The following is a 26,949-nucleotide window of genomic DNA, read 5'->3' on the forward strand; positions in this document are numbered from 1 at the left end:
GGCTTGAGAAAAAAGTGGAAAACCTCAGTGAGACCCTTAACAAAGAGATAGAAAACATAAAAAAGAATGAATCAGAGATGAAGAGCTCAATAACTTAAATTAAAAATACATTAGTTGGAATAAACTCTAACTAGAGGAAGTAAAAGAAAGGATCAGTGACCTAGAGGACAGAGTAATGGAAAGCAATCAAACTGAACAAGAGAGAGAAAAAACAATAATAATAAAAAATAAAAATAGACTTAGGGAACTCAGTAACATCATCAAGCATAATGATATTCACATGATAGGGATTCCAGAAGAGGGAGAGAGAGAAAAGGGGACAAGAAATTTATTTGAAGAAATAATAGCTGAAAATATCCTGAATCTGGGGAAAGAAACAGAAATCCAGATCAAGGAGACACAGAGAGCCCCCAGCAAAGTCAACCCAAGGAGGTCCACACCAAGACACATCATAATTAAAATGGCAAAAAGTAGTGATAATGAGAGAATTTTAAAAGCAGCCAGAGAAAATAGTTACATACAAGGGAAACCCCATAAGGCTGTCAGCTGATTTTTCAGCAGAAACTTTGCAGGCTAGAAGAGAGTGGCATGATATATATATTCAAAGTGTGGAAGGAAAAAACCTGCAGCCAAGAATATGCTATTGAGCAGGCTATCATTCAAACTAGAAGGAGAGATAAAGAGTTTCCTAAACAAACAAAAGTTAAAGGAATTCTTGACCACAAAACCAGCCCTACAAGAGATGATGAATGGAAAGGAAAGAGCATAAGTAGGAGTAGGAAAAGTAGGAAACACAAAAGCAGTAAAATCAATTATATCTATGAAAATCAGTCAAGGGATTCACAAAATAAAAGGATGTAAAGTATAATACCATATACCTAAAAAGTGAGGGAGAAAAGAGTAAAGAATGGGTTCAAACATAAACAACCATCAACTTAATATAGATTGTTATATGCATAATATGTTATATACAAACCTAATAGAACCACAAACCACAAATCAAAAACCACTAATAGATATGCAAAAAATGAAGAGAAAGGAATCCATGTATATCACTAAAGAAAGCCAGCAAACTGAGAGAGAATAAAGCAAGAGAAGAAAGGAACAGAGAAGAACTACAAAAACAATCATAAAACAAGTAACAAAATGCAGATAAAGACATTACAAAAGAAGAGATCAAGGTAATGCTCATTTCAGACCTAAAGACACGTGCATATTGAAAGCGGGAAGGAATGGAAAAATATTTATTATGCAAACAGAAGTGAAAAAAAAGATAGCAATATTTATATCAGACAAATTAGATTTTAAAACAAAGAATGTAACAAGAGACAAAGGACACTATATAATTATAAAAGGAACAATCCAACAAGAAGATATAACAACTGTAAATATTTATGCACCCAAATATGGGAGATCCTAAATACATAAAGCAGCTCATCACAAATATAAAGGAAGTAATTGCTAGTAATACAGTAATAATAGGGAATGTTAATGCCCCACTTTCTGTTTGGATGAATAGATCATCCAAACAGAAAATTAACAAGGCTTTGAATGACACATTGGACCTGATAAATCTAACAGATATATTCAGAACATTCCATCCTAAAATAGCAGAATACACATTTTTTTCAAGTGCACATGGAACATTCTCCAAAATAGATCACATATTAGGCCACAAAACAAATCTCAGCAAATTAAAAAAGATCAAAATCATACCATACATCTTTTCCTACCACAGTGCTATGAAACTAGAAATCAACCACAAGAAAAAATGTGGAAAAACACAAATACATGAAGGTTAAATAACATGCTACTGAAAAATGAATGGGTCAACCAAAAAGTCAAAGAGAAAATTAAAAAATACATGGAGACAAATTAAAATGAAACACAACAGTCTAAAATCTTTGCAATGCAGCAAAGCAGTTCTAAGAGGGAAGTTTATAGCAGTGCAGGCCTATCTCAAGAAGCAAGAAAAATCTTAAATAAACAACCGAACCTTACACCTAAAGGAGCTAGAAAAAGAGCAAACAAAAACCAAAAGCAGCAGAAGGAAGAAAATAATAAATATTAGAGCAGAAATACATGAAATAGAAACAAAAACAAAAACAAAACAATAGAACAGATCGATGAAACCAGGAGCCAGTTCTTGGAAAAGATCAACAGAATTGATAAACTTCTAGCCAGACTCATAAAAAAGAGAGAGACAGAGAGAGAGAGAGGACTCAAATAAACAAAATCAAATGAAAAAGGAGAAATAAAAACTGACAGCACAGAAATACAAACGATTTTAAGAGAATATTATGAAGAATCATATGCCACAAATTGGACAACCTGGACAAAATCAATAAATTCCTAGAAACCTATAACTCCCAAAACTGAATTAGGAATAGAAAATTTGAATAGACCAATTATTAGCAATGAAATTGAAACAGTTATCAAGAAACTACCCCCCAAAAAGTCCAGGCCCAGACTGCTTCACAGGTGAATTCTACCAAGCATTTAAAGAGTTAATACTGTCTCTTCTGTAACTATGGCAAGAAACGAAAGAGGAAAGAAATCTTCCAAATTCATTCTATGAAAGCATTACCCTAAAACCAAAAGCAGATAAAGACATTACAAAAGAAGAGATCAAGGTAATGCTGGCCTCAGAGAACAAGTTTGGAAGTTTTCCTTCCATTTCTATTTTTTGAAACAGCTTCAGTAGAATAGGTATTATTTCTTATTTAAATGTTCGGTAGAATTCCCCTGGGAAGCCATCTGGCCCTGGACTCTTGTTTTTTGGGAGGTTTTTGATTACTGTTTCAATTTCCTTGCTGGTTATTGGTCTGTTCAGATTTTCTACCTCTTCCTGTTTCAGTCTTGGTAGTTTATAAGTTTCCAGAAATGGACCATCAACTCTATAGTCAACTAATCTTTGACAAAGCAGGAAAGAATATCCAATGGAAAAAAGACAGTCTCTTCAATAAATGGTGCTTGGAAAATTTGACAGCCACATGCAGAAGAATGAAACTGGACCATTCTCTTAAACCAAACAAAAAGATAAACTCAAAATGGATGAAAGACCTAAATGTGAGACAGGAATCCATCAAAATCCTAGAGGAAAACACAGGCAGTAACCTCTTTGACCTCAGTCAAAGCAACTTCTTGCAAGACACATCTCTAAAGGTAAGGGAAACAAGAGCAAAAATGAACTATTGGGACTTCATCAAAATAAGAAGCTTCTGCACAGCAAAGGAACAGTCAACAAAACTGAAAGGCAACCTATGGAATGGGAGAAGATATTTGCAAATGACATAACAGATAAAGGGCCAGTTATCCAAGATCTATAAAGAACTTATCAAACTCAACACCCAAAAAACAAATAATCCAATCAAGAAATGGGCAGAAGACATGAGCAGACACTTCTCCAAAGAAGACATCCAAGTGGCCAACAGACACATGAAAAAATGCTCCACATCACTTGCCATCAGGGAAATACAAATCAAAACCACAATGAGATACCACCTTATACCAGCTAGAATGGCTAAAATTAACAAGACAGGGAACAACAAATGTTGGTGAGGATGTGAAGAAAGGGGAACCCTCTTACACTGTTAGTGGGAATGCAAGCTGGTACAGCCACTCTAGAAAACAGTATGGAGGTTCCTCAAGACGTTAAAAACAGAGCTACTCTATGACCCAGGAATTGCACCACTGGGTATTTACCCCAAAGATACAGATACAGTGAAAAGAAGGGGCACATGCATCCTAATGTTCATAGCAGCAATGTCCACAATAGCCAAACTGTGGAGGGAGCTAAGATGTCCTTCAACAGATGAATGGATAAAGATGTGGTTCATATATACAATGGAATATTACTCAGCCATCAGAAAGGATGAATACCTACCATTTACATCAACATGGATGAAACTGGAGGGTATTATGCTAAGTGAAATAAGTCAATCAGAGAAAGACAATTTTCATATGGTTTCACTCGTATGTGGAATATAAGGAATAGCACGGAGGATCATAGGGGAAGGGAGGGAAAACTGAATGGGAAGAAATCAGAGAGGGAAACAAACTGAGGGTTGCAGAAAGGGAGGTGGGGGGGATGGGGTAAGTGGGTGATAGGCATTAAGGAGGGCACATGATGTGATGAGCACTGGGTGTTATATGCAACTAATGAATCATTGAACACTACATCAAAAACTAATGATGTACATGTTGGCTAATTGAATTTAAATTTAAAAAATTAAAAAAAAGAGAACTACAGGCCAATATCTCTGATGAACATAAATAGAAAAATCCTCAAAATCATTCACCACAATCAAGTGGGATTTATACCTGGGATACAAGGGTGGTTCAATATTTGCAAATCAATCAATGTGATACATCACATCAACAATAGAAAAGATAAAAAACATGATCATTTTAATAGATGCAGAAAAAGCATTTGGCAAAGTACAACATCCGTTCATGATAAAAACCCTCAACAAAGTACGTTTAGAAGGAACATACCTCAACATAATAAAGGCCATATATGACAAACTCACCTTGTACTTCATGCTTAATGGTGAAAAACTGAGAGCTTTTCCTCTAATCTCAGGAACAACACAAAGCTGTCTACTCTCACCACTTTTATCAACAGTTCTGGAAGTCCTAGCCACAGCAATCAGACAAGAAAAAAGAATAAAAGGCATCCAAATTGGTAAGGAAGAAGTAAAACATTCACTATTTGCAGATGACATGATACTCCATATAGAAAACCCCAACCACTCCACCAAGAATCTGCTAGAACTGATAAATGAATTCAGTATGGTTACAGGATACAAAATAGATATAGAAATCCGTTGCATTTCTGTATGTAAATAATGAAGTAGCCGACAGAGAAATTAAGAAAACAACCCCATTTACAATGGCACCAAAATAATAAAATTCCTAGGAATCAACTTAAGCAAGAAGGTGAAAGACCTGAACTCTGAAGACTATAAAACATTGATGAAAGAAATTGAAGATGATCCAAATGAATGGAAAGATATTCCATGGTCATGGATTGGGAGAACACATATTTTTAAAATTTCCATACTACCGAAAGCAATCTGCAGATTTAATGCAATCCCTGTCAAAATACCAATAACATTTTTAACAGAACTAGAACAAATAATCTTAAAATTTGTGTGGAAACACAAAAGTCCCTGACTACCCAAAACAATCCTGAAAAAGAAGAACAAAACTGGAGGTTATCACAATCCCAGGTTTCAAGATATACTACAAAGCTGTAGTAATAAAAAAAGTTTGGTACTGGCACAAAAACAGAGACATAGATCAATAGAATAGAATAGAAAGCCCAGAAATAAACTCACAGTTATATGGGCAATTAATCTTCAACAAAGAGGCAAGAATATGCAATGAGAAAAAGACAACCTCTTCAACAAATGGTGTTGGGAAAACTGGACAGCCACAGGCAAAAGAATGAAATTGAACCACTTTCTTAAACCATACATAAAAATAAGCTAAAAATGGATTAGGATCTAAATGTGAGACCTGAAACAATAAAAATCCTAGAAGAGAGCATAGGCAGTAATTTCTTCTTCTGTAGCAACTTTTTTCTAGATAGGTCTTCTGAGGAGAGAGAAACAGAAGCAAAAATAAACTATTGGGATTTCATAAAAAAAAAAAAAGCTTTTGCACAGCAAAGGAAACCATCAACAAAACTCAAAGACAGCCTACTAAATGTGAGTAGATATTTGCAAATGACATATCTGATAAAGGTTAGTATCCAAAATATATAAAGAACTTATCAGACTCAACACCCAAAAACCAAATAATCCAATTTAAAAAAAATGGGCAGAAGACACGAACAGACTTTTCTCCAAAGAAGACATACAGATGGCCAACAGACACATGAAAATTTGCTCAACAGCACTCATCATCAGGGAAATGCAAATCAAAACTACAATGCGATATCACTTCACACCTGTCAGAATCACTAAATTAAAAAAACACAAGAAACCACATGTGTTGGTGAGGATGCCAAGAAAAAGGAACCCCTGTACACTGTTGGTGGAAATGCAAACTCATGCAGCCACTGAGGAAAACAGTATGGAGGTTCTTTAAAAAATTAAGGGAACTAATATATATGTACGTAACTAATATATAATATATATAATTATTTTATAATATATAGTATATATTATAAATTATATTTATATATAATATACATATATTATATAGGAACTATATATATAATGAAATATTACTCAGCCATAAAAAAGAATGAAATCTTGGCATTCACTACAACATGGATGGATCTAGAGAGTATAATGCCAAGTGGAATAAGTCAGTCAGAGGAAGACAAATACCATATGATCTTACTCATATGTAAAATTTAAGAAACAAAACAAATAAAGAAAAAAAGAGACAAACTAAGAAACAGACTCTTAACTATAGAGAAGAAACAGATAGTTATCAGAGGCGAGGTGGGTTGGTGATAAGTGAAATAGGTGAAGGGCATTAATAGTACATTTATCATGATGAACATTGAGTAAGGTATAGAATTGTTGAATTACTATATTGTACATCTGAAACTAATACAACACTGTATGTTAACTATACTAGAATTAAATTTTAAAAAAATAAATGAAAAAAAGACAAAAATTAAAAAAATTAAAGCCATATTATGATGCAGCTTATTTATGAGATAGTGTTTGAGTTAAGCAAATAAAATACATATTTTATTCTATAAAGATTCTTGGTCCTACTAAAAGTTTAAGTAGACTAATTTTTCATCATCTCCATGCAAGCTCTATGATTCATAAGATCTGTTGTAATGCGAAAATGTTTTACTCTGGATGTATGTTATTGAAAAAAATTCTAATAATTTATTTTATGTATACTACCTAGTTACTTTTGTGAGAAAGAAATAGGTGACAAAACTGATAAAAAGGATTTTTTTAAACAAATTCTGTATGACAAGAGCCAGTATAGACTTAGCCCTAAACATTGTCCTCATAAAGCACTGTGTCAGTGAAGGATTCCAGAGTAACTAATGAATAAGAAAGCATCATTAAACTAGGATTGTAGTTTCAATGTCATGGTACTTGATTAGTTGCTAATCCATCAAAAATTGATCATCTATCTTCAGTTAACTAAAATAATTCATATAAAGGGCCTAGTACAATGGATGGTATGTAATCAAATTTTAATATTTACTGGCTATTTTGGTAACAATGATGATGTTAAATTAGTTTTCGTTAAGAAGAATATTCATTAATTGGAGTCCCCCTTCTTCATTCTACATAATGGATATGTTACTACGTGGTGTTGCATTAGACTATGTAGGACAGTGTATTTAAATTTTATAAACAAAAGTTAACTTTAATACCTTGCAAAAAGTTATAGAAAATAAATAAGTTTCATTTTATCTCATAATTTCGCATTGGCTGCAAATCGTAGGCTGCTCATGAATTCAGAAGATGTCTGGATTTCTTAACGCTTTCTATGAGCTGAATTGATTTTGTTCATCTCAGTACACTGTAGAGTAATAGTTACAGCCTTTTTTTTTTTTTTTGCCTTTTTTGCTTTTTTTGGTGGTGGGTAGAGTTTCAGAACTCACTGAAGATATCTGCTTTCCATTATGGTAGGATTAATTATTGTAATACAACAGTTGGATCTTTCTATAGAACATACTTATTGACATCAAAGTAATACATTATCTAGCTCTGTAATACTGGGAGGCAGAGGAAGAGGTGGAGAGAGGCAAAGAGAGAAGGGCAGGCAGGAGGAGGAGAGGGGAGAGGGAAGAGGTTGTTCCTGACCTATGTGATATGTGACATCATTGTACGATGAATTAATTAAATTACTAAATTTGCAACCATAAAGTAACTTAAAATAGCCAATTTACACATATATCCTATTTAATTTTTTTAAATGGTCTGTAGTATTTATTTCTCACATGGTTGCTTGATCTTGCATTTAACGGCATGATTGTACTTTTTTTGAACTACTTTTTATTTCACGTCCAATGACAAAAAATATGAATCTGCTAAGCAAATAGAAGGAATTGATTATTTTTGTAAAAAGATTGCGAGTATTGCTCAGGGTTATCCCAATATAGTATAAAATCCATAGATAATCTGACAGAATCCATGAAATATAGATGAAAACTAAATACTTTTTTTTTCCCTTTTATTGAGAAGTGAGCATCTGTTTCAGTGCCTCAAATAAGAGCTCTGGAACTACTGGGAAAGCCTTTTCCATCGTGTGTTCATACCTTTGACTTTACTTTTTCTCCACAGTTTTTTACTTTGAAATATTTCTCATTTTGTGGGCATACTTTCTTGTAATGTGTAACAATACCTCTCTTTAATTAAATACTTCTTTTTTGTATGAATCAAGTAGCGAAGATTTGCAGTTGCTTTCATTACCTGATTTCCTTTATCTAGAGATCTATCTCAATAATTGAATCCATGTCTCTTTTTCAAATGGTCCATAAAATCATGAATCCTAAATTAAATAAAACCATTAAAATATCTACCAATAATTTATTTGTATTAGCTTCTTTTATCTTTCCAGTTAAATTACCACAGTTCTTAAGTGCCTAAATGTGACTTTCAAGAAAACTAATGATGTGTCTTATTACTACTTTTTTAATAGATTGAACTTCACCAATTTAAAATCTACTGTAACTCAAACTTCCTAGCTCAAGAAACATGTTGCGAAATATCAGATACTAAGGTAAGTTAATTTTTTTGGCTTGTGAAGAATATAGAATGCCAGTTGCCTAGTCCGTAGAATGCAAATGTAGGACAGCACTGAATATCTTCTGTGAAGCCAGGTGAGTAATTTGTTCCAAGTAAGAGACCCCTCATAGTGCTCTCACATAGTTTCTTTACACAATTTGAATCCCAGTGTTTTGTGTTGAACTTTGGGAATGGTATGTCCTCACTTTGGACTCAGCATAAATAAGAGAGAATTTATGACTTTCTCCCTAAACTGTGTTCTGACAGTAGCGTCATTATTTTCCAGCGGCAGAGATTTTTAAATCTGTGATCATACCTTATTCTTACTCATTTTCCTCTTCTCCATCCTGGATAGTTTTCTTTTGTGATAGGTTTTTTTTAAAGACTTTATTTGAGAGAGAGAGAGAATACACAAAGGGGAGGGGAAGAGGGAGAGGGACAAGCAGGCTCCGCACTGAGCAGGGAGCCCGATGCGGAGCTTGATCCCAGGACCCAGGGATCATGACCTGAGCCAAAGGCAGACGTTTAACCAACTGAGCCACCCAGGCACCCTCTGATAGATTTTTCATCTTCCTTTTCCCTGTTACTGACCTGGTCCACCTTTATCTCATGCCTGGATTGTTGCATTATCATGTCAACTGCCTTCCCCGTCTCTAGACCATTTTCTTTCCAGCGTAACCAGAGTAAGTCTCTGAATCATTGCTTTGTATATGCATTTATTTTTTCTCACTAAACATTAATTATTCAAAAACATTGATCTTCTAGACATTGTGCTAAAGAACAAGGCAATAACAGACATGAATAAGGCATGTTCCCTGCCTTCTATTCATCTCTTTCTCAAAGCCTTTGGTCATTCCCTTTTGGCAACAAAACATAAACTCAATTACTTAGCTTCCATTCTTAATATTCCCAACCTAACTGTCCAACTGTTGCTTTCTTATACCAATCTTCCATTTAAAAAAATTCAGTACTTTTTTTTATCTCTCATTATAATGGTCATGTGTGCTATCTTATATTATTAGATATAGTTGTATTTGTTTTTAATTTATTCAACTGCATTTTAAACTCATTGAGGGGAGTTATACTTTCATGCTCTTCTTTTTAATTCCTAGTGCTTTGTTTGTAGAAGATAGTCAAAACTTTGTTTCTTGACTTGTTGACTTATCAACTATTAAAGGAGGTAGATGGTACAAAAAGGTGTTTAAAAGGGACTAACTCAAGGGGCGCCTGGGTGGCTCAGTTGGTTAAGCGACTGCCTTCGGCTCAGGTCATGATCCTGGAGTCCCGGGATCGAGTCCCGCATCAGGCTCCCTGCTCGGCGGGAAGTCTGCTTCTCCCTCTGACCCTCCCCGCTCTCATGTACTCTCTCTCATTCTCGCTCTCTCAAATAAATAAATAAATCTTTAAAAAAAAAAAATAAAATAAAATAAATAAAAGGGACTAACTCGATAAAATCTTACAGAAAGAACATATGAAAAGTAAAAGGTGAAAATGTTTTTCTTTGCATTTTAGATTTCCCAGAAGTTCTATACTTGCCATCCAATATGAAAATTTTATTGATAGTTCAGTAATTCAAAAATATTTTTAACTTCTGTCACTCACTGTGGGTAGTAGAATAATAATGTGACTGATTCAAAGCATAGCTAAGTTTTTCAAAATTATTTGTTTTGCTTATGTAACTTGGTTTTATAAAGCATATCGCCAACCCAGTTTATGGCTCTCATTCCAAGTAAAATGAAAGCCAGCCAAATATCTTTCTATAAATATCTAAAAAGATAATTTATAATGCCAATCTACAGACTTGAAATACCTAGACTTCCTGGAGCCACATATTTAAATTTTGAAAATGTTAATTCTCCCAAAGTTTATTTTTTAAATTAATTATTCCCTTAGGATGTAAGAGCTCTTAAAATAATAACTTTTCCTGGTTGAAAGTAACATAACAATGTTTTGATATATCTAAATACTGTATTTTTGACCAGTAGTTTTTACTCTGTATCATCACATAATAGATATTTTCAATTCAAGTTATGAGAAAACCATTTAAGGAAGTATAAGTGATAGATTTGATGGAGTGGTTGGATTATTAAAAGCAATAACATAACCTCACAAATTATGGAAGAGAAATTAATCATATCTTAAAAAGATTATTTAGGAGTAAAATTGTGGAAAATAAGGTAGGAATTTTCATCTTTGACTATAGGAAAAAATGACAAAAGCCTGCTTATTTTCCTGCTGATAATTATTTGAAGGGACATCACCATTCTGTTAATGAGTAGCAGAAAATAGAAACATGCTACATTTTACAAATGGAAGTGTATAGTTTGAAAGATAAATAATTATATAAAAACCATTTAAGTGCATCCGTTATAATTCTGACACCAACTTTTTTTTGAAAGAGTGTTGAATTCAGAAAATTTTAATGTGCTTGTTTAAAAATTTAATTTTATCCTGGAATTTCAAATTAGACATGCTTTTTGTAATTAATATTTTATAGCATGGTCAAGGGTGAAATTCATTCAAGATCATCTGAAATATACTTCCTTTCTTCTATTAATTAGATTTTCTATTTCTGTAAAATTTCATGACTACAGACATAGACAGAAGAAGAAAATCAGCAACATTTGTTGAAAATAAATGAGAAATGTGATTAAAATTTGTGGGCCAATTAACTAAATATGCGTCAAATCAAAACCAGAGGTTTTATGAAGGGAAGAGTCCTTACTTTGTACATTTTTATGTTCCCTTTAGGCACTTTTTGGAGAGTGTGGAAAGTTTTATAGTGAATCCTGAGACATACTTTTAAAGTCATTTAAATCCCCAATTTAATATAGTAAATTATTTATCCAGACCAAAATTATGAACTCAAATTGGGTCTTGGTCATCTAAGTGGTAACTGGTAGAGCAGGAAGTCTCTGGAAAATCATATCAAATCATATGAAATAAATGGACTATTCTGTTGATAATCATGTTTCATTCTAATATGACTTCTGGACTTGTGGACTTGGAAATTTACTAAGATAACAGAATAGCTAATTATTAAATCTGGAGAGAGTAAATGTGATAGACCTAGGGGTGGACACAGAAAACTAGTCCCAGTGCTTCTGGGTGTTATTTTTCTTACAGTTTTTGTTGTTTTCACAAGCATTAGAGTGCTACCCATTTTTTTCAAAAGAGTTTTTTGTTTTAAAAATTATGTATGTTGGGGTGCCTGGGTGGCTCAGTCAGTTAAGCATCTGCTTTCGGCTCAGGTCATGATTCCAGGGTCCTGGGATCAAGCCCCATGTCGAGCTCTCTGCTCGGCGGGGAGCATGCTTCTCCCTCTCCCTCTGCTGCTCCCCCTGCTTGTGCTCTCTCTCTGTCAAATAAATAAATAAAATCTTTAAAGAAAATTACATATGTCTATTATAGAAAACTTGGAAAATACAGCCAAATTCAAAGAATGAAGTAATTATCAATGGTAGTCTCACCATAATAAATAACCACTGACAATCTTTTAGTTTTGTATCCTGACAATACTTTTCCAAGCCTATATGATTTGTAGCATACAAAGTAATGTCTGAACTCTTTCCCCTAAATTGAAAATTCAGAGTTATGAAATTGCAAATTTATAAAATTACAAATTCACAGTTACAGTCCGGGGTGAGGAGCCTGGTAAATGATGTGGAGAGGAAGGGATGCATTTATTTATCCTCCCAGTCTGGATTTATTTTTCAGAGAAAAAAAGTTCATTGCTTTGTAACTAAGTTTCACTTCATGTTATCCCACATGTTCTGAACCCACTGCTTAAGTATAAAATTCACCGCTTGTCTTTTACAATGGAGACATTTTAATAACTTTAAAGGACAATGGACTTTAAAGACCCAGACTAATATATACTTTAATTAAATCTGTATCATCCTAGAGTGTAAAAAGAATTTATTTTCTACTTTTACACGCCTTTACAATCATCTTGGAGTAAACAAGGTTCTAAAAGTTCACGTTGCTTGTTTTTATTTTAAATTTTTGTTCCACAAACACGTACACGGATGTAATATGTATAACTATTTTATCGTAACAAGGCAGTTATTGTTTGATATTACTGTACTCATCATAAAGTCATTTATAATAGCTTTAGGCCTCCTCAACAAACCAACATTTTAGCACATTTTTAGCATGTTGTCGGTGTAATAAAACACATCGGGGGCCTAGTGAAAGAGCAAAGGTATTATAAACTTTCACAGACCAGTGTCAACTTCTGGCTCATTAGAAGGCAGTTCTTACAGGCAAGTTATGTCATCCCTAGTGTGGTGGGAGCCAGTATTTGGGATGTTAGAATGTTTGGAATTGACCGTATTCATTTTTCTGGATTTTAGTGTCCAGAGCAGAATGGCCATGGAAGTTCTGCATCATCACTGTTACCTGCTCACGCCAGTAAAATGTCTGCCTATCTCCCAGCAAAGCAGGAACTTCAAGACCAGTGCCAGTGCATTCCAAACAAGGTTTGCTAGTTTCAGTCTAGGCCCACTGAAAAGCCACTGCGCAAATTGAGCCCAGCCCCTTGGATGTGGCCCCGGTGCACAGAATGTGTCTTGACCTTTAGTGCTGGTTGAATCAAATACATAAGCCACTCCATCACTGGGTAGATTAAGAGAAGGGAATTGGGGATAGGATTTCCTGGGTTTTTTTCCTGGATAGTTCTAAAGCCATCAGATTATCTTTCCAGGCTGTGAAATATAATGGATAGAAAGTAAAGGGGAGATCCACCTGTCCAACAGACAAATATTGAGTACTTAGCATGCGCCGGGAATAGGCTTCCGTTCTGGGAATTCAGTTGAAGAAAACAGTGCCTGCTCTTTAACACATACACAGAGGTACTCTATATAATATTTCTTTGTTGTGTACTGATACTGTAGGAAATAGGCAGAGAATATTACTTAAAGAATTTGCTTCACTTGTACCAGTATGGTCCCCTGGTCAGAAAGAGTGGTCCCATGGACCTACATGAACTTCTTTTATGAATGTTAATGGTAGTCACGAGGCTGTGCTACAAGGAGGCTTAGTGATTTCTTGATGGTGGTTTTCCTCTATGCCCATACCTGAGGAAAGGAAAGAGGAAAAGAAAAAACTGGCCCTGGTTCCTAGAGCAGAATGTTCCTTAGTACTGCGACTTACTACATGCTGTTAGAGACAACACATTCAGCTACCACTTTACTCCTGGCTGGACGAGTAGATACAGGGGTGAGGTAAAAGTTTAGAGGAACCTTACATTTCTTCTAGCGACCAATACTATATCATAAGCTCCACGAGAAAGGCAAGTACAAGGTGCTAGGGGCATAGAGGAGCATCATGTGTCCCAGTCCATGGAAAGTCTCATGGAGGAGATGGTATTTGGAAGAGGGAGATTACTGAGCCTCCTGAGCAAGGGAAGGGCATTATAGTGGAGGGACCAACGTCAGCTCAGAGGAGAGTAAAGCTTTATCCTACTATGGTCACCTTCATATTTATAAACTTTAGCTCAATGTGACAGAATGTTTGATAACACAAAATTCATTTTTGCTCAGGGAGAAGCAGGATTGCCAGGAACTCCAGGCTCACCTGGTCAGAAAGGGGATAAAGGAGAACAGGTAAGATACTTCAAAACACTGTCAGGATGAAAGTGGATTTGTTCAAAAGTGACTTAAAAATGCATGCATTTATGCTAAGCAAAATAAGTCAATCAGAGAAAGACATGTATCATATGATCTCACTGATATGAGGAATTCTTAATCTCAGGAAACAAACTGAGGGTTACTGGAGTGGTGGGAAGTGGGAGGGATGGGTGGCTGGGTGATAGACATTGGGGAGGGTATGTACTATGGTGAGCGCTGTGAATTGTGTAAGACTGTTGAATCACAGACATGTACCTCTGAAACAAATAATACATTGTATGTTAAAAAAAAAAAAAGATAGTAGGAAGGGTGAAATGAAGGGTGGGGAATTGGAGGGGGAGACAAACCATGAGAGACTATGGACTCTGAGAAACAAACTGAGGGTTCTAGAGGGGAGGGGGTGGGGGGATGGGTTAGTCTGGATGATGGGTATTAAAGAGGGCACGTATTGAATGGAGCACTGGGTGTTATATGCAAACAATGAATCATGGAACACTACATCAAAAACTAATGATGTAATGTATAGTGATTAACATAACATAATAAAATAAAATTTAAAAAATGCATCCATTTCATATCTCTATGTCCCATACAAATGCACATTTCCTTAAAGGCTATTAAGGACTATATTTAAATGCTGATGGCTGAAATAAGGAAGACTATATCAGCATTCAAATCTGCTTTTGAGTTCCTATAGGAACTAAAATTTGCAAAGATGTGGAAACCCAAATCTTTGTATCTGTAAACTTTAAGCACAATTGTGAAGCAAGAAAGTTTATTAGCAAGAAAGTTGTGCCCTAGGCTTCTCTAGCATTCTGTTCTCCAAATACTTCAACTCTTATTTCTCTTGTGTGCTGATGGATCCCCACAAAGATTCTTTTTTAGCTTCCTATCATTTGTTTGCTTATTTATCTATTTATTTTATTTTTAAATAAAATTTTACCCCCTTCACCCATTTCTCCAACCTCCACTCCCTACCTCTGGCAACCACCAATCTGTTCTCTGTATCTATGAGCTTGATTTTCTTTTTTTCTTCTTTCTTTTCTCTTTCTTTCTCTTCTCTTCTCTTCTCTTGTCTTCTCTTCTCCCTCTCTCCCTCCCTCTCTTCCTCCCTCTATTCTTCCTTCTCTCCTTACCTCTCTCCCTATGCCCCTCCCTCTCTCCTTCCCTCTCTCCCTCTTCCTCCCTCTCTCTCTCTCTTTCTTTCTTTTCTTCCCTCCACATATAAGAGAGATAATATAGTATTGGTCTTTCACTCTCTGGCTTATTTCACATACTATTAATGCTTTTGAGGTCCATCCATGTTATCATAAATGGCAAGATTTTATTCTTTTTTATGGCTGAATAATATTCCAGTGTGTGTATGTGTGTATGTGTGTGTGCATGTATGTGTATCACATCTCCTTTATCCATTCATTCATTGATGGACACTTAAATTATTCCCATACCTTGGCTACTGTAGATAATGCTGCAATTAATGTGGAGGTGCATGTATCTTTTCCAGTCAATGTTTTTATTTTCTTCAGATAATACTCACAAGTGGAATTGCTAGATTAATTTTTTGGAGAATGTCCATACTGTTTTCCATAATGGCTGTACAGTTTACATTCCCACCAACAGTGCTGAAGGTTTCTCTCTCTCCACATCCTCATGAACATTTATTATTGCTTATATTTTTAATGATAGTTGTTCTAACAGATGTGAGGTGATATCTCATTATGGTTTTGATTTGTTATTTCCTTGAAGATTAATGATGTTGAGCATCTTTTCATGTACCAGTTAGTCATCTATATGTATTCTTTGAAAAAAATATCTATTCAGGTCTTCTGCCCATTTTTTAATTGGATTTTCAATTTTCTTGCAATTGAATTGTATGAGTTCTTTATATATCTTGGATATTAGCCCCTTATCAGATATGTGATTTACATATATTTTTTTCCATTCAGTATATTGTCTTTTCATTTCTGGATGATTTCCTTTGCTGTGCAGAAGCTTTTTAGTATGCTATAGTTCAACTTGTTTATTTTTCCTTTTGGTGTCAGATTTAAAAATGATCACAAAGACCTATGTCAAGGAGCTTAGTGCCTATGTTTTCTTCTAGGAGTTTTATGGTTTCAGATCTTATATTCAGGTCTTTAATCTATTTTGAATTAATTGTGTAACATAGTGTAAGATAGTGGTCAAATTTTATTCTTTTGGATATGGCTGTTCAGTTTTCTCAACACCATTTATTGGAGAGACAGTCATTTCCTCATTGTATATTGTTGGCTCCTTTGTCATAAATTAATTGACCATTTATGTATGGGTTTAATTATTGTTTTCTATACTGTTCCATTGGTCTATGTGTCTGTTTTGTTGCCAATATTCTACTGTTTTAATTACTATAGCTTTGTGATATAGTTTGAAATCAGGGAGCATGATGCCTCCACCTTTGTTCTTCTTTCTCAAGATTGTTTTGGCTACTGAGGTTTTTTGTGGTTCCATACAAATTTTAGAATGATTTCTTCTATTTCTTTGAAAAATGTCATTTTGATAGGGATTGCACTGTATCTATAGTTTCCTTTGGGTAGTGTGGATATTTGAACAATATTGATTCTTCTAATCCATGAGCATAGAATATCTTTCCATTTGTGTCTTCAATTTCTTTTATTAATGTCTTAAGTTTTCAATATACATGTATTTCACCTCCTTGGTTAAATTTATTCCTAGGAATTTTATTCCTTTTGATGCAATTATAATTAAGATTTTTTTATTTCTCTTTCTGATAGTTCACTATTAGTGTATAGAAACACAACAGATTTTTGTGTCTTGATTTTGCACTCTGCAACCTTACTGAGTTTGTTAATTCATTCTAATAGTTTTTTGATGGAGTCTTTATGGTTTTCTATATATAAAATCATGTCATCTGCAAATAGTGACAGTTTAACTTATCCCTTTCCAATCTGGATGCCTTTTCTTTCTTTTTCATGCCTGTTGTTTTGGCTAGGACTGCCAATACTATGTTGAATAGTAGTGATGGGATTGGGCATCCTTGTCTTATTCCTGATCTTGGAGGAAAGACTTTCAGCTTTTCACCATTGAGTAAGATGTTAGCTGTGGGCATTTCATATGTAGACATTATTATGTTGAGGTACTTTCCCTCTATACACACTGTTGAGAGCTTTTATCATATATGAATGTTGAATTTTTTCAAATACTTTTCCTGCATCTATTGAGATGAACATATGATTTTTATCCTTCATTTCATTAATGTGATATATCATATTGAACCATCCTTACATGCCTGTAATAAATCCCACTTGAACATGGTGTATGATATTTTAATAAATTGTTGAATTCTGTTTGCTAATATTTTGTGAGAATTTTTTCATCTATGTTCATCAGGGATATTAGCCTGTAATTTTCTTTATTTGTGGCATACTTGTCTAGTTTTAATATCAGGGTAATGTTGGCCTCATAAAATGGGTTTGGAAGAGTTCTCTATTATTCTATTTTTTGGAAGAGTTTGAGAAGGATTGATATTAATTCTTCTTTGGATGTTTGGTAAAATTCACCAGTGAAGCTCTCTGGTCCTGTAATTTTGTTTATTGGGATATTTTTGATTAATAATTCAATCTCATTATTATTAGTCTGCTCAGATATTCTGTTTATTATGATTCATTCTTGGTAGGAGGTATGTTTCTAGGAATGTATCCATTTCTTCTAGGTTGTCCAATTTGTTGACATATCATTGTTCATAGTAGTCTCATGGTCCCTTATATTCCTATGGTATTTAGATTAACTTCTTTTTCATTTTTTATTTTATCTGAGTCCTCCTTTTTTTCTTGATGAGTCTACTTAAGAGTTGTCAATTTTATTTCTCTTTCAAAGAACCACCTCTAGTTTCATTGACCTCTATTATGTTTTTAGTCTCTACTTAATTTATTTCTGCAGTACTCTGTTATTTCTTTCCTTCTACTAACTTTGGGCTTTGGTGGTTTATTTGTTTGTTTGTTTGTTTTTCTCTAGTTCCTTGAGGTGTAAAGTTAGGTTGCTTGTTTGAGACTTTTCTTGTTACTTGTGGTAGAGTAGTCACTTATCACTATGAACTTCCCTCTTAGAATTGCTTTTGCTGTATCACACAATTTGATATGCTATATTTACATTTTCATTTGTCTCAGGTATTTTTTATTTCTCTTTTGATTTTTCTTTGATCTATTGATTATTCAATAGCATATTGTTTAATGTCCACTTATTTGTGAATTTTCCAGTTATTTTCATGTAACTGATTTCAAGTTTCATACCATTGTTGTTGAAAGAGATGCTTGGTATGATTTCAGTTTCTTAATTTTGTTTGTTTGTTTTAAGTTTCTATTTACATTCTAGTAAGTTAACATATAGGGTAATATTGGTTTCAGGAGTAGAATTCAGTGATTCATCACTTATATATAACACCCAGTGCTCATCACAACAAGTGACCTCCTTAGTACTCATCACCCACGTAGCCCATTTAGCCCATCCTGAACCTTCCTCCCTCCATCAACCCTCAGTTTGTTCTCTGTAGTTAGGAGTGTCTTATGGTTTACTTCTCTCTCTTTTTTTCATTCCCCTATGTTCATCTGTTTTGTTTCTTAAATTCTACATATGAATGAAATCATATAGTCTTTGTCGTTCTCTGACCAACTTATTTCACTTAGCATAGTGCACTCTAGCTCCATCCACATCATTGCAAATGGCAAGGGTTCATTCTTTATAATGGCTGAGTAATATTCCAGTGTGTGTGTGTGTGTGTGTGTGTGTGTGTACCACATCTTCGTTATCCATTCATCAATCGATGGACCTTTGGGCTCTTTCCATAATTTGGCTGTTGTTGATAATGCTGCTATAAACATGGGGGTGCATGAACCTCTTTGAATCAGTATTTTTGTATCCTTTTGGTAAATACTCGTCATCAGGGAAATACAAACAATTTCTTAAATTTATTAAGATTGGTTTTGTGGCCTAACATTTGATCTTTTTTTTAAAGATTTTATTTATTTATTTGAGAGAGAGACAGAGATAGCAACAGAGCTAGCAAGAGAGAGAGCAGGAGCAGGGAGGAGAGGGAGAAGCAGCCTCCCTGCTAAGCAGGGAGCCTGATGTGGGGCTTGATCCCAGGACCCTAGTATCATGACCTGAGCTGAAGGCTTACCAACTGAGCCACTCAGGTGCCCCACATTTGATCTATCTTAAAAAATGTTCCATGTGCACTCGAGAAGAATATATATTTTTTTCCTTTTGCATGGAATGTTCTGATCCTGGTGGATAATGCTTTCACTTTATTCTTGATTTCATTTTGCTAGTATTTGGTTGAGGATTCTTGCATCTATGTTTATTTGGGATATTGGCTTATAAATTACTTTTCTTGTGACTTCTCTTGTCTGCTGATGGGTCCCCACTGAAAATTCTTCCTTAGCTCTCAATCCTTATCCTAAACAGCATACCTTTGTTGGACTAATATTAGGCAATATCCCATGCTTAGAGATTTGCCTTTCCCTTCTCCCTACCATATCAAAACATAAGTGTTCCATTTTCTACTTTTTAATGTCATATCGTTGTTAGCTAACTAGGTAAATTAATTTGTGCTAAGCTTAGGAGTTGATTTTTTCACCTTTCCAACATGAAACAGATTTGAATTCCATTCATGCCTTAACTTGGAAGTCCATGGTTCTAAATTAGCAACATAATCTAAGTGGGCTCCTTATTTTAAAAGGTAGGAGACTGATGTCTGAGCAATGACTGATCCTTTAAACTTGCAGAGCAAGCTTCAACAAAGGCTTTATAGGCATTTGACTCCCAAAGGAAGGTCTGCCACTGTAGCTTGCATGGGAACTTTAGGCACCTTAGCAGGTGTTTGAGAGAATTTTGAGGTATGATGGAGCATTTATTTTTGCCCTTTAAATCAAATTACTTGGGATAACCTTGCTTAATGCCATTATATGAAAATTTAAAATACCTAAAAAATATCTAGTCCTAAGGACTACTTCAATCAAACTAAATATATGAATCATTATAGCAATAGCTAGTATTTATTGAGTATTAACCATGTGCCAGACACTGGGAAGAGTGATTTAGATATGTTATCTTTTTGATTCTTAAAATTCTTCATATTAAGTATTGGCATTACTATTTTATAGAAAGCAAAACTGAAGTTTAGGGAAGTTAAATTATTGCCCAAGGTGAGTGGTCAAGCTGGGATCAGAACCTAGACATGTCAAATCCAGTTTGCATTTTTAAGGTTGCTCTATATTTTAAAAGCTCTTCAGTATTATTTGTGTTCTTTGATCATGGCACTTCCACTTGACATATCTTGTTTTATCCTTATAACTTCATCAAGAATTTCAACCCAATATTTTTATCCTCATTTTGCAGCTGAGAGAACCATGCATGGGTAGAATGGTATGCTCATGGTAACATAATTAAGAGGACTCATAGAGTAGAAAGATCTGGATTAATTCCAACTCTTCTCAGGTTAGCAGTGTGAGCTTGGCCAAGCCACCCAGTCTCTTCATGCTTCATTTCCCTCATCTGTAAATGAGGGCATATCATCTATCAGTTGTACCTACATCATAAGTTTGACACAAAGTACTTTGAAAACGCGTATCTGTCTTACTTGTTGGTGATTGTGATGTGATACACATTACCATTTTTTAACTTGACTTTCCCATTCTTTGACTTACCAGTCCTATCAATTTAAGATTACTGGCATAGGAAGAAATTTCACATGTCAGTTTTAGGAGTAAAATACTTTAAAAATATCCCTGCCTCATTTAAAAAACATTAAGTAAATATTAAGAAAATCATTAAATCACCTTTAAATGATTTTTTTTTTAAAAAAGATTAGGTACTAAGACTCTGTTGTTAGGGCATATGTCTTTTAAAGACTCATTCTTTCCTCCATACTCTTTTTTTTTTTAAATTTTTTTTAAGATTTTATTTATTTGCGAGAGAGAATGAGAGACAGAGCATGAGAGGGAGGAGGGTCAGAGGGAGAAGCAGACTCAGGAGCCCGATGTGGGACTCGATCCCGGGACTCCAGGATCATGACCTGAGCCGAAGGCAGTCGCCCAACCAACTGAGCCACCCAGGCGCCCCTCCATACTCTTTAATCATACAGAAGATGCCTCTTTTAACATCTAAATGTTAATTTAATTATTAAAATCAATTAAATTTTTCTTTTATTCATTAATTCATCAGCAACTATTTATTGAGTTCCTATTATTATAATAAAAAGTGTGCTAAGTTTTGGAGCTAGAGCAGTAGTGAGAAAACTAGGCTTAATCTCACTGAGTTTATAATCTAGTGATTATTTGTTTAGGGATCCCTCCCTCTGTAGGAAAGAAAACCAGTAGAAAAGGACTAGGGAGGAATTAGTAAAAATGATAATTATTAGCAAATTTATTGTATTCCAAATCTATAAAATATACAAAAAGGTACCTTAGGGTTACAGTGTATTATATAACTTCCCATTTAAGATATGTTTTTAAATATTAACATTGGTTTTAATTTCCAGACTACACAAAACTCATAATTGCAAGTGATTTTAGTGGTAAGGTAAAAACAGTTGGGCTAAAATAAATTGATGATCTACAAAACAAGACAAATAATTAATTGGTATCTTCATTTTTTTCAATACAAGCACCAGCATTTGATTAAACCAGCATAGCACTTGCTGTGTAATTATGACTTCAGAAGACTATGGCTATGAATGTGTTCAGCTTTCTGGTACTCGTAATAAACATAGATGTATTGTTTCATTTTAAGGAGTTGATGATGAGTCTGTTCCTATTCTTATTGTACTGTGTGATCCTGCAACTTTAATGTGCAATAAATAAAGATGACTTTCCTCTATGTTTAAGTCTGCTATATAATTTTCATTATTAGAGTAGGTGCACAAAATAATGTCTGCATAGCTTGAAGATTGAAAGTCATTTTGCTCTGAGGCGTGTTGAATAGTTAATTTTGTGAAATGATCAGAAGTGCAGCATTACTAAGGGAACCAGATGTTCTCAAGGTTTTCCTTTTGGTCTGTAAGACTGAGAAAGGATATTTAGGACAGTATATGTAGGACAGTATATTAGAAGGCTAACCTCTTTGGAGCCTGAACCACTTGAGATTGAAACCCATCCACCTCTTACTTGCTTTGAAAGTGATCCTTAATAATACCTAGTCAATGGTTTATTGTGAAGAGGGAATACAATAAAATGTATATAAGATACATAGTGCCAGAAACTAGCACATAATAGGTACTGAAAAAATATGTTTCCTCTGCTTTCCTATCCATAGTATACTTGTTCACATATTGAGGGAGACGTGGAAATAATCCTTTTAGTTTGAGTTTAGTTTCTTATGTGCCTTGGACAAAAACAAATTAATCTTCATTCGTAAGCTAATCCCATAGAATTTGAAATTGATTAAATATTTTAGTATATAAAAATCTTGAAGTGTGATTGTGTGCTACTTGTAGTAAATATTAATAAGTTATTGATAGTTAATTTCTTGAAAAGGTCACTTAATGATTTAGGTATTTCATTCAAATCTATGTCTTCTGTTCCTAACACTGTTTGACAATGAATAATCATCTAAGTAAATCCTTTCCCACCTGGGTCAAAACCCACCCATGCCTTCCTGTCTCTCTCAAGATAAACATTGAAGCTCTCTCCGTGGCTCCACATAGTGTGTAGGGCTCTCCCTATCCCACTCTCTACTCTCTATGTTGTGTCCTACCCTCTCCCCCTGTTCACTCCTGCTCCAGGGTCTTTATAACAGGTACATATACCTGGGAGTTCCTTAGATAGCCACTTGGCTCTCTCCTTCACACCATTTAGGTTCTTTCTCAGAAATCACTTTAAAATAGAAAAGTCTTTTCTTAAGTCTTTATATTAAAAGCATCCCTTCATTCCACTTCTGTCTTCTTTCTTAGCATTTTTAGTGTCACCTGATTTGTTAGCGTTATGCATCTATTTATCTCCTGCACTAGAATAGGAATTTTGTGAGCAGCATACATAGAATAGCACATAATAGGAGTTGAATGAATGAATGAATGAACACCACACCTGACAGAAAGTCTAAATCATCAACTCAGCTGTTTCTAGAACCTATAAATTTGATGCCCCAATTGCCAAGGGAACTTTGCCAAGCAGGGCAAAGAGTCAATTTGCAGAGAAAGAGCTAGATATGCTAAATCATCAAGGACTGTTATTCACTATTGCTCTATACTACACTTCTTCTTTTAAAAACAAAGTGACCTGATTAGTTTTAGCTTCATATTGCTAATTAGCCACAAAGAATCAGAAATATTTGGGAAAAAACGAGTTTGGGCTTAATTTAATTTTTATCTTTACTTGCCTATGTTCTCATCCATGCTTCATTAATCTGATTTACTGCTTTTTTTTTCTTTTCATAAAAATGATGACACTCTTCATGGAGTAAGATGGTTTGAAATTCAACCACTGCATGGATTTGAACACCTAGGTGTGATCAGTATTCTATATTAGATCACCTAATCAAATCATCTCATTGGTCCAAGAGTAAACTCTAGATGACATTATTTGAAATAACAATTAATACTTTTCTTTCATTCAGACTTGATTATTGTAGTTTTCTGAATCTTTTAATTCCCCCTCCTTTTTTTTTTAGCAAATGTAGTTGGCAACCTAATTACTTAGCAACCACATTACTTTCTCAGTTCTTTAAGACCCTGGCTAATACCTTTACCCACTTCAAAGTTGAAACTTTGTCAGAGTTTCGTAAAATAGCAGTTCAATTTTAATGTCCCTGAACCTAAGGTCTGAGCTCTATTTGGGGAATAATTTTCCAGTTTATGTTTGAATTATTATCTTCCACATATCCAGTTAATTTCCCAAAAAGTATAGGCTTTATGAAATGATTGCTTTGCTGACATACTTCTAAAGAAAATTAAAACAATTTAAAATGGAATAAGTTAACTTACCTGACTCTTTAGTCAGAAACTTTTGTATTGATTCCTTTCCACTACCCCCTTCTTCGGATCTCAGTATATGGAAGTTTCCATTTTGAATAGTCTAATGTGTTAACTCAGAGATTACTGGTGAGTTTTCCTTTATTTTCTTTTCAATCTGACATTCCTCACATGCTCATTCTGTAGCCACACAACACCAATAAAAAGTAATTGAATCAAAATATGTTCTCAAATTTTTTGAAAGGAGGAATATCTTCCCTTAGTAGTAAGCTCTCAGAGGTAGAATTTAATATTGACTTTTGACTTTCTATGTCAGTATAAGAAATAAAGAATATTTCTTTATCCTTTCTAATCTAATATTGAATATATTTTATTTATTTTGTTTTGTATCCATTTTTGTATCAATTTTATTTTTATATCAATTTTACCCAACCTGATATAATCTCATCTAATCTACAGGAACTTGAAATTGACATTTACTTGTGTACCTTAAATCTGAAATGAAATACAATATCAGTGTAATAATGGCATTATATATTCATAAAATTCTGATATATTCTTAATCTCTATCACACATTAGTGATAGAGAAACTCATTCAAAAAGTTGATATTATTTTCCACCATTTCGAGGATGAATTTATTAGACTGAATTTGTGGTAGAGCCATTAAGGTAGATATCGGTAACACATCAGCTTCATTGAGAATATTTTTTTCCCATTTAGATGGAAAAGCAGGGAAGTCAACAATTGGATTGACCCAGCTATGGGATTTTTCCTAGAGGATATAATAGAAGATCAAGCACATTAATGAAACAAATATGGGTACCTTAGAGTCTAAAATTTCATGACTTACTTGAATTGAAAGCATTAGGTATTAGTTAAAATAAAAGCGATAGAATCATTCCTTACCTTTGATAAATATAAAAGAAATGATAAAGCTGAATTGTATATATCTGTGTGGAGAATGCATAGTTTTAGTTTTGATTAGCACTTTGATATTTATTACTTATTAACTTTTTGATAATTTATTGTCAAAAGTATAGTTTAATGACATAGACAATATGAGGAAGGGACTCAGGGAACACTCTGGTGCAAGCAGAAGCAGCTTCTCTGTGAAATGGTAGATTCTCTTTGACATTAGCACTTAATACACCTTTGAAAAAAACCTCCTAATGAGCATTTCTATATTTTAGGGTTCAGGCGGTATTAAAGGTGAATTTGGTGCTCCTGGAATTCCTGCTATTTGATTAAGCTTTGCGGCTGTTGTAAAAGGTTGCACCAGGAAGGAAGACAAAATATATAGAACGAGTCTGATAGTTCAGGGGTCAACAAACTATGACTCTGCAGCAGGGCTGCCAAAAACTCTAACTGGATGATTTTGTAAATAACTTTGTGCTGGAGCACAACCACACTCACTTGTTTTCCTATTGTCTTAGGCTGCTTTTGTGCCAGGTGGCAGGGGTTAGGTAATTGTGGCAGAAGTCATAGGGCCTGCAAAATCTAAAATATTTACTGTCTGGTCCTTTGCAGAAAAACTTGCTGACCCCTGCTCTAGAACATTGCCCATCATTCTGAGAGCCCCAAGGCTTCTGAGTTTCACTCTTTTATGTATGCTTTAATATCTTTTAATACATATTTCACTGTAGACATAAATTAAATAAACATTTAAAAATACAGTACCACATGAGATATAAATAAAAATATAAGAAATATATTCAGTCCATTGATAAAATGTTAAAAATATGCTATTTATCTCATAAAATGGTTGATTTTCATGTTGTCTTTTCTAATATTGTAAAGATAATTCTACATGATCAATTTACTCACAAGAGGTTACTGTTGCAGTTCAGCATCTTATTTAAGTTCAGTTTTGTTTTATAAGTTTTTTTATTTGAGTATAATTGACATGCAATGTTTTAAAAGTTTATTTATTTATTTGTTTATTTGTTTGTTTATTTATTTATTTATTATCAGAGAGAGAGCACAAGCAGGGGGAGCAGCAGGCAGAGGAAGAAGCAGGCTCCCTGCTGAGCAAGGAGCCCAGTGCAGGACTGGATCCCAGGACCCTGGGGTCATGACCTGAGCCAAAGGCAGACGCTTAACTGACTGAGCCACCCAGGCGTCCCTAGTTGACATGCAATGTTACATTCATTTCAGGTGTACAACATAGTGATTCAACGTCTCTATACATTGTACTCTGCTCACCTACAAGTACAGCTACCATCTGTCATCACACATGCTATTACAATATCACTGAGTATATTCCCTAGGCTGTGCCTTTTATTCCTGTGACTTATTCATTCCATATATTTAAGTTCAGTTTCTTTTTTTTTTTTTTATTCTTATGTTAATCCCCATACATTACATAATTAGTTTTAGATAAAGTGTTCCATGATTCATTGTTTGTGCATAACACCCAGTGCTCCATGCAGAACGTGCCCTCCTCAATACCCACCACCAGGCTAACCCATCCCCCCACCCCCCTCCCCTCTAGAACCCTGTTTGTTTTTCAGAGTCCATCATCTCTCATGGTTCGTCTACCCCTCCCGATTTCCCCCGCTTCATTCTTCCCCTCCTGCTATCTTCTTCTTCTTTTTTTTCTTAAAATATATTGCATTATTCGTTTCAGAGGTACAGATCTG

At 34.4% G+C, this 26,949-nt stretch overlaps 1 protein-coding gene across 1 annotated transcript in view; it reads left to right on the forward strand.

The window, feature by feature from the left end:
• Positions 1-26,949, forward strand: part of LOC102728278 (uncharacterized) — a 249,854-nt gene that overhangs the window by 47,315 nt on the left and 175,590 nt on the right. Inside the window, exons 7-9 of the mRNA XM_081829350.1 lie at positions 8,635-8,715; positions 13,076-13,201; positions 14,264-14,326. Coding sequence (XP_081685476.1) covers positions 8,635-8,715; positions 13,076-13,201; positions 14,264-14,326 — 270 coding nt within the window. The remainder of the gene's footprint in view (positions 1-8,634; positions 8,716-13,075; positions 13,202-14,263; positions 14,327-26,949) is intronic.

The sequence above is a fragment of the Leptonychotes weddellii genome, chromosome 8 (genome assembly GCF_054177405.1).
Source record: "Leptonychotes weddellii isolate Sample4059 chromosome 8, ASM5417740v2, whole genome shotgun sequence".
NCBI classification, from domain to species: domain Eukaryota; kingdom Metazoa; phylum Chordata; class Mammalia; order Carnivora; family Phocidae; genus Leptonychotes; species Leptonychotes weddellii.